The sequence below is a fragment of the Trachurus trachurus genome (genome assembly GCF_905171665.1).
Source record: "Trachurus trachurus genome assembly, chromosome: 2".
Classification (NCBI taxonomy): Eukaryota; Metazoa; Chordata; class Actinopteri; order Carangiformes; family Carangidae; genus Trachurus; species Trachurus trachurus.
The window spans coordinates 2645687-2654972 of NC_139914.1; the positions used below are offsets into that span (position 1 = coordinate 2645687).

Genomic DNA, 9286 nt, shown 5'->3' on the forward strand with positions numbered 1-9286 from the left:
TATCCTTCCATCCATCCATCTATCTATCTATCCTTCATGGCATCCATCCATTCATCTATCCTATCCATCTATCTATCTATCTATCCATCCATCCGATGGACAATATGAATATAAATATATGTATAAATATCTACACATATAAAATCAGTGGTAATGTTATATTTTGTGTATCTATATCCAGACACCAAGTATTGATCTTTTATTAGGTCAATTGCTCATGTGACTGATAAACAGACTGAAAACTTTATCAACCAACAATTCACATGAAATCACAAACTTTTCTTCATGTTGTGGTTTTAATATTGTGATGTTGTTGTTCACTGCTCGAATAAAAGTCAATGTTATAAAAAAAAAACAACACAAAACACAGTCCTGTGGTTTAGTTTCAATCAGCTGCAACGATATGAAAAACCTTATTTTTAATTTTTTATATTCTTGAAGTTTGCTGCATGCGGCACTTACTTTGTATTTATTTTGTTGTTGTTTTATCTTCATGTTTTTGGAACACTGATTATCATTATTATAGATATATAATAACTTTTAAAATGCACAAAAATAACATTTTCCATCCCCATGATTCATATTTTAATGTTGCTTTTATTTTTAAATGTCACTTTTTGCAGCGTGGAGCTCTGGTGTCTCGTCACTCTGCATCATGACGTGGCTCAGGAGGAGCAGCTCCGTCTGTCCAGAGCGCCACATCTGGACGGCTGCGTTTCCACAGAGATAGAAGACAAGAGACGAGTCCACGGGAAAAAGTGCTGCTCAGCGTTTTAATAATTTTCTAAACAATTTCAGTGCCGTCATGGTTACAGATCAGGAAGTTTTAGAGAAATCACAGTTTTGCGGTTTTTGCTTCTAATCGACGACCAGAGAACTCCTCACGGCCGGGAACAGCTCGAAGAAGCCCTGCAGGAGGAAGCAGACAGGAAGTGGAGTCCAAATTAAAACAATTAAAAGTCAAAATAAGAGTCAAAACATCTGCAGCGACGTCAAAATAAAAGTCAAAGATTTAGTTTATTCAGCTGGAAGTTTCTTCTTCTTCTGATCCGTGAGTTTTAACAAACCTTAAGTCCATTTTTTGTCAAATATTAAAAATATTTCCAGTGTTTTACGAAGCAGGAGTCGTCGTCTTCATAAAAACACGACTGCATGATGCATTCAGGAGCCTCATTTTTGACTGGGACGATTATTTTGGATGAAATAAATCATCATATTGTCCATGAAATGACAAAAATAACCAATATCTGTTCGGTTGCTTTGTGTTCACTTCTCGTTGAGACTGTCAGAGACTTTGAACACAACAGATCACAGGTTTGATTCCTGCGTGCGGTTGGAGTTATGCAAAAAAGGGTGTGTTTGTTTTCTCACCTTGAAGAGGGTGGTGCTCTGCAGGACGCTGGAGGTGCAGCACATCTCCCTGATGGAGTGCATGGAGAGCTGCGGAGCGCCGATGTCCACCACGGGGACGCCGAGGCGGGCGGCGAGGATCGGCCCGATGGTGGTTCCACAGGGGCTGTCGTTACGCACCATCACGTCCTGCAGCGGTCAGAGTTACAGGTTGTTCATTCATACGTTTTTCAAACATGGCCGCCACTTCTAATGTTTTTATTTAAAGCAGAAGTAAGCGATCCGGTCGTTTTGGCTAATGCTGCGTTCCAGGCAGGCTTTTGAAACCGTAAATCACAGCTTCAAGTCACAACTTACGATTTTGTAGCGTTCCAGGCAACCCACTTGTGTTTTTCCGACCTGTTTTACCTGTGAAAGTCACTATAACAGCCACTCGTAACTTCTGACCCGTGACCTCGTACCAGATCGAACTGGTACGACTTCACAGGTCGGAAAAACACGAGTTACGAGTTTCCTTGAACGCACCATAACAGTCCTCGTCCCTACGTCGCCACATTCACGGCGTCCCTTGGCTGCACACACAGCCCTGCATGCCGTTCTCTCTCCTCATTGGATAAAAACTGTAGGATACGATAAATGTTTTCTCCTCGGCTCAGAGCAGAGCAGAGGGACTGGGAGACCCGTGTTTCGGTCCAAACACTCTATGTAAGTGATTGCTGTCGGAAGATATAACTATTTAAGACTTATATTAACACAAATATATCACTTACTTCTGCTTTAAATTACTTTACATAAAATAATTTCAAAATAATACAAATATAAATTGATATAGTGCATCTTTTTGTTTCTTTTAGCCAAAACCACTTGAGCACGTAAGAGCTCGGAATTCCCAGGAGGACTTGAAGGCATCAGACAGATCTCTTTACTCACTGGCTGGATTCATTATGAGACCATAATAATTTACAAAATAAAAGCCTCAAATGTCCATCACTTCCTGCCACACTACACAGTGATTCTCTCTTTTATTTTGAAGGTCTACTAGTTTTGTTGTTTCCTGTGTCTCGTTAGTGGAAAATAAATAAAGTTTTTCCTCCTTTTTTTTCTCTTGTAGTGATTCAGACTCGTCACAGGTGAAATCAATGAACCTGATTAATATTTTTAAATGAGTGTTCACTTCACTGTCTTTGTTAAAGGTCAGATTTTAGAGTTTTCTTGGATTGACAACAAATCTCAGGACGTTTTCTTATTTTCTTAAGTACCTGCAGAGGCACGTCGACCTGGCTGGCGACCTCCCTGACGACGGAGGCGGTGACGGCCGTGGTGGCGTAACGCTGGTTACTGTTGAACTTGATCACTGGGCCCTGAGAGGAAAAAGTAGTTAAGTTAGTTCCCTTGTATCAGACGGACTCTAAATCAGGATTTATAAACCATAACCAATCAATAATCGATCGGCTCACCTTGTGGAAAGACGGGCGGTGGTTTTCTTCGTGTTTCTCCCTGAGGACAAATGATCAGAAAAATTATATATTTATATACAGCTCTGGAAAAAAAACTAAGAGATCACTTTCACAAATGTTTCTTAAAAGCATCTCTACATGTATGACAGTCATTCTTTTCTTTCCTTTTTTAAACACCAACACAAACACAACTCATTCTACTTACTTTATAAGAAGATTATAAAAACCACTGCTGGGATTAAACACTGACATTATCCCACAAAAACTGTTTAGGATGTTTTCTTGGCATTATTATTATTCAAGGTCTGAAAAGACTTGATATGTTTTGTTATTTAGACTAGTTTAGTCATTTTCAGCCAATAAAAGCTCTAAATGACAATATTTTTATTTCAATTTTGGGAGAAATGTTGTCGGTAGTTGATACACATACCTATAAATAGTAAAACCAGAGAAACTGACCATTTTGGGAGTGGTCTCTTAATTTTTTTCCAGAGCTGTGTATATATACTATATGTATTTATTTTTATAGTTTTTAACTTCATTGTTTTTGATGTCTTTGTTTGACTGTTGTCATGGAAACTGACTGGTAGTTGGGATGGATGGCGTGCGCCATGTCAGCGCTGATCATGAAGGAGAGTGGCGCCGCCTGCTGGAAGGCCGTGAGGTTGGAGGCGGAGGCGGAGAGACGGGTGAGGATGAGCTCGGTCAGGTTGGACTGAGCTCCCTGAGCGCTCTCGGAGCCCACCTACACACACACACACACACACACACACACACACAAACACAGACACACACACGCACAGACACACAGTCAGTACAGGAAATATCTTCTCCATCTCTCTGGAGTTCAAGACTTTTATTTTGTTGAGCTTAAGCAACCAAATATCTTTTTAAGCAGTTATGTGTTTCAGCTGTCGTGAGGTGTTCACTGTCACCGTGAATCGGAGCATCTCACCTCCTCGTTGTCGTACAGCGTGATCATGCGGACGTTGGGGTCTTTGGACAGAGTGTCTCCGGCGCAGGAGTCGACCAGAGCCTGAGAGACAGAGACACAGAGAGAGAGAGAGACAGAAGTGTGTGATTGAGATGAGCGGCTTCTCAAGAGTTCAGAAATAATGAAATAAATAATGATATAACTAATAAAACTGTGGTGAGTCTGGTCGTGACCTTCAGGGCGCAGTAGCAGCTGTGCAGGTTGTCCAGACGCGGCGAGTAGATGAACTCCTCGTAGACGCCTCCCAGAGCCTGAGGAGGAGGAGGAGGAGGAGGAGGAGGAGGAGGAGAAGTTTAATTATATTTTCTGAAACTGAACAATGACCGGTTTAGTTCAGGTCAGTTGATAGTCGGTTGGCGGTCAGTTGGCGGTCGGTTGTGTCCTGTCAGACTCACCGCCGGCTGCGTGTCGGTCAGACAAAGCTCAAAGTCCATCAGCTCTTCCGGCTCGACCTTCAGCTCCGAACACAGAACCTTCACCAGAGCCGGGTGGTGCTTCTCCGCCTGACGAACAACAACAATAAACAACAACAACGAGGACGACGATGCGTTTAAAGTCTCACGTAAATAAAAGATTTCATGTCGTTTGAGTGCGTGTGACGTTGGTTCTACCGTGGTGGTGGCGGCGGAGGCGTCTCCAGAAGACGAACTGCCCGTCTCCAGCTCCTCCTGGACGACAGTGGCGATGATGGGAACACTGAAACACACACGGTACTAATTATTATTATTATTATTATTAATTATTAATATTAATCAGGTCCAGTATTGTTACTTTGTTTTTTATTTCACATCTAGAGAAAAAAACTTTGATTTAATGTTTTCCAGGTGTGTAACTACAATAAGCAGCTGTGTGTGTGACTGACAGGTGGTTCTCCTTGTTGGGGCCGAAGGAGTCGTTGATGTCTCTCTGCAGGTGGATGGCGAGGTGAGGGACCCTGAGCAGAGGCCGCGGGACGTGGACGAGACGGTGGAGCAGCCGCCCGCCGCTCTGAGGAGGAAGAGGAGTGTCTCATCATTATCATCATCATCATCATCATCACATTAATTAATGATAAATAAAAAGTATCAATAACAGTCCAGGTACCTTGACCATGACGCGGCCGGCGATGGTCAGGTCGCGGTCGAACCAGGTGTTCCAGATGCCGCCGCCGTAGCACTCGACCCCGACCTGCAGGCAGCCCTGCTTCGTCCTCTTCGACCGCGGCTTCACCTGAAACACACAAATCAAATAGGCCGATCAGTAACCTTTTTTTTTCTTTCATTTTTCATCTCATGAATAATTCTCTGCTGTGATTGGACGGTTGTGTTCTCACCCTGAGGCAGGGGCTGTCAGTGTGGGCTCCGATCATGGAGAAGCCGTTTCCTGGCAGGAAGCGTCCGCCCACGGCGAAGGCGATGAGGCTGGAGAAGTTCCTGGTGACAAAGTACTGCAGAGCAGAGGCAGCAGACGTCAGGCGGCGGCCGAGGTTCTACTGGCGGTTTCTACCTCTGGGGTCGTGTTTATCGAGCTTCTTAGAATCACTCTGAGCAACTCTGCTACGAGTCGACTTACGACTGAACAAATTATTTGCTGTAAGCTGCATTTAAAGTTAGTCATCAAGCCCGTATTTAGAGTTTTAGTGAAGTGTAGGACTGAAGTCTCAATTAAACTGAATTTCAGATGATGTCACTGAATGGAAATCCTGATCTAAGAATATAGAAATGTCTTAGAAATGTCTCAGTGGATAGTTAAATGGCCAATGTGAGTGTATATTTAACTGTATTTTGAGGATAATCTACAAAATAATACAAAATATAAAGGCCTACATTGAGAATGAATCAAAAACAAATGTTTCCTAATCTTCATTAATGCAGCGTTACGTTGTTGCATTTTTCCAGTGGCGAGAAATCAAAGCATTGTGATGTGACGACCTTTAATTCTTCTTATTATTATTATTCTTATTAAATGCATGACAAGGATGATCCTACTGGCAACTACGACACCCCCAGTCCAGAGGTCTCTTAAATATCTGGAGGAGTTGGAGTGATTCTTAGACTTGAGAAAATTGATAATTAACTTTTATTCTTAAATTTGAGAGTGAGGATTAAATTCCACTCATTCTCAGCACTTAAAAGACTTAAATTATCTAAGACGCTTGATAAATACGGCCGCCTACTGGACTTTACTGACTCTCGCTCACCTTGCTGGCCGGCTTGATGTCCCACTGCTCCGTCTCCTTCAGCTCGATGAATCCGGCCGCCAGCAGACGCTGCCGGCACTCGTCAACCACTGCAGAGAGGGAAAATATGATCAAAGCAGTGATTGAAAGAGCCGATGAGAGGATTTTAATCATCGATCAATATGAGTTTCGCGGAATAAACACAAATCTTTTCTTCTGGTCATAAAATGAAGATCTTTTTTTCCCACATTTTATTTTGAAGTTGCTTTTGTATCATTTTGTGCATTTACTTCTCAACCACTTTATCGTTTGTTTCCAGGCTGGTTCATTTTTATGACTTTTAACAGCCTGGTTCAGAGAGCGAAGGTGAGAGACGTGATGAAACATATCTGCTCTTATCTGGAGCTCAAAGTCGTGTCGGAGCTGTTTAACGCTGACACATGAACATGGCTTGGTTTAAATGTTACAGGAGGACAGAGAACTAGGTCGCTGTTATCAAACTCAACTAGGATAATCTGACCTGTTAATCTCTGCTAGAATAAACTAGAAACAAGATGACACCGCCATAAATTAACAGGACTCATGATTACTAAATTATACTATGAAAAACAAGTGGTTGTGTGTTAAATTAAGACACAAAACATTATATTATATATTATTTATACCAATATATGGGATTATTCTTGTGGATTAAGAGGTGCAATACTTGAATATCAAATCACATATACTATAACACAGATTTTCTGTTGGAATAGTGTAAATAACAGAGAAAAGGGAGTGTGTTTATAATAAAATAAATGTGGAAAATTAAAAGGATAAATCCCCAGTTTTTGTGTCTGTACCGTGATATGGAGACACGCCTCTGTTGACAAAGTGCAGGAACTCTTTGGCAGCGGACTGCACGGCCTCTCTGGAGCTCTTCATGATCACAGACTGAGAGAAAAAGACACCAGAATGAGGAAGAAACATTTAGATTAAATAACAAGACATGAGGCAGCAGAGCTAACAGCTACCGGCTAGTGCTTCCAACTTCGGACACTCGACTAAACTGCAGTGAAATCGTGTCAAACCTCACACAAACTATGAATACCAATCTGCTGCTGGTTAAATACATATAAATAATTATGAAATATAATGTATTATCCCTAATAATAATAAGTTTAACCCCTTAAAAGCCGGTAAAGGACGTTCATGTCCGATAAAGGGCGCACCGGTTTGTAGCTTAGCTTAGCCAACTCGAGCTTCCCGGCCTCTGCTTCTTCCCGTGTCGTCCGAGGTGAATGCGGCTCTCGGTGGCGGAGCAACAGAGACAATTACAGTCATTGTTTTTATTATTTTATGACTCTTACCTGCATTAATTGGACTTTCAAAGTCTGAACTCCGCCGCACAGCCACAGGAAGGAAGAGGATCAGCTGACGCACAGAGACACAGCGCCACACTGACGCCCAGCGGCCAGGCGGCGAACTGCAGCTCCTTCATCTCTTCAATACTTTGTTGTTTTCACCTTTAAAGGTGTACAGAAATGGCCGTTTGTCCTGTTTGTCGCGCCGAGTTGTGACGAGCTGCAACACGAGTTTACCCGAGTGAGGAAAACAAATTTGATTGGTCGTTATCGAGCGGGCGGGATATTCAAAGCTTGGGGCGAGCCCGAGCTCCGTGTGTGTGTGCGTGTCTCAGATGTTTGAATGACGGATGACGGATCCAATATCAGTGGCTGGTGAATCGTGTACAGGCTGACGTATAATCCGTGCGCCTGCGTTATCCAATGCGAAAAAAAAAATACACACTTTCATCCCGGATTTACTCAAAAATAGAATTTTGCACAAAGTTTGGCCTACAACGTCTGAAAGATGAGTAATCACATTAATTTTATGACCCAAAGTGGGCTCAAATTCAATTTTCTTTTCTGTACACCTTTAATTTCAGGTGTTTATCTATTTTTTAAGTCATTATAATTGTCATATGATTACAGTTTACATTTTCCTGCATCCAAGATGAGTAAAATTATTCAATTTATTTATTCATCCTTTTATTTAACCAGGTAAAACTCACTGAGATTTAAAAACCTCTTTTACAAGAGCAACCTGACTAAGAGAACTGTGCACAAACATAGATTTATACAAACAACATAAAAATTTACAAATTAAGTCAAACACAAGAGTTTATAATTGATCTGAATTCCCCCAGGTTGATAATTTCAGTCAGTTTTATGTCCTTCTGCAAGTCGTTACAACTTTACCAAGCACAATAAAAATACGAAATGATCACACAAGAGAAGTAAAATCAAACAAAAACTCAATAAACACAGACATGGATGTAATTAAATGGATAAAATGATATAAGAAACAAGGGAGGAGCAACTCATAGATGTAACCTGGTGCTAGTCAATATTGAAGTGGATATAGTGAAGAGAAACCAGAGCAGAGATAAGATAAACTTTATTGCTCCAAAGTGCTGCAGCTTCAAGGTACACACAATATACTGCAGGTGCACAATCTCTGTGTGCACACTATTTGTAAATGGGGAAAAAACATAAAATAAGAGCACTTAAAAAGATATAAAACAAGAAAACCAGATGTGCACAAGAGGCAAACAGTCTGTGCATTTAAAACAAATATCTTTATTTTTATTGAATATCTGCAGAAATCTGTGAAATAATTAAAACAGATAAATGATGACGTCATCAGGTGGGAAACTCAGCACAGCAGCAATTAAAAAAATGTCATTTGAATCATTAATTATTGTAAATATTTGACTTGAATTCCTTCACATGGAACATCTGTGTTAGTTTCACTGTAAGCCAGTGTGAACAGAGTGACTTATAAATAACAGGAGACTAAATGCTCAAGGGAGCGACATGGTGTTTGGGAGGTTTCTAATCAGACCGATGAGAAATGTGTGGAGTCTGTTAGAAATCAATCAGCAAATCAATGGTTTGGTTTTTAAACGAGGATCGTGTTCGTTTACAGACATTTATCACCGTGTCACCGCGGGAACCGGCCTTATATAGGAATGAACACTTCGGGGGTAGGAAGAGGAGGAGGAGGATGAAGAGATGTTTGCTTCAGCTGTCAGCTCACATCGTCTCCTCTGCTGTTGAGGAAGCCCAGAGGGATGAACACACACACACACACACACATTAGGATTCAGACTCTATTAATAGCGATGAGAGCAACAGGCTGCAGTGGAGCCGCAGCAACGGGACTGAGTGAGTTGGATCACATTTTTAAAATAAAGTTTAGCTTTTCTGGTTTTTAGTCGTTTAGTCTTTGCCTCATGGAGTTTCTAAAAAACCACAGTACAGTGAACGCAGCATCAAATCACAG

The 9286-nt window shown here is 41.4% G+C and overlaps 1 protein-coding gene across 1 annotated transcript; it reads right to left on the reverse strand.

Annotated features, from left to right (window-relative positions):
- Nucleotides 1-747: 747 nt before the first annotated feature.
- Nucleotides 748-7398, reverse strand: dnpep (aspartyl aminopeptidase). Its single transcript, XM_083985136.1, has 15 exons — nucleotides 7309-7398; nucleotides 6802-6892; nucleotides 5981-6069; nucleotides 5114-5227; nucleotides 4885-5010; nucleotides 4664-4788; nucleotides 4413-4497; nucleotides 4197-4304; nucleotides 3975-4052; nucleotides 3763-3843; nucleotides 3392-3552; nucleotides 2808-2847; nucleotides 2610-2711; nucleotides 1372-1539; nucleotides 748-909 (listed from the first exon to the last, which is right to left on the reverse strand). Exons 1-15 carry the CDS (start codon nucleotides 7312-7314, stop codon nucleotides 859-861), a joined length of 1425 nt encoding a protein of 474 aa, XP_083841262.1. The 5' UTR covers nucleotides 7315-7398; the 3' UTR covers nucleotides 748-858.
- Nucleotides 7399-9286: the final 1888 nt, after the last annotated feature.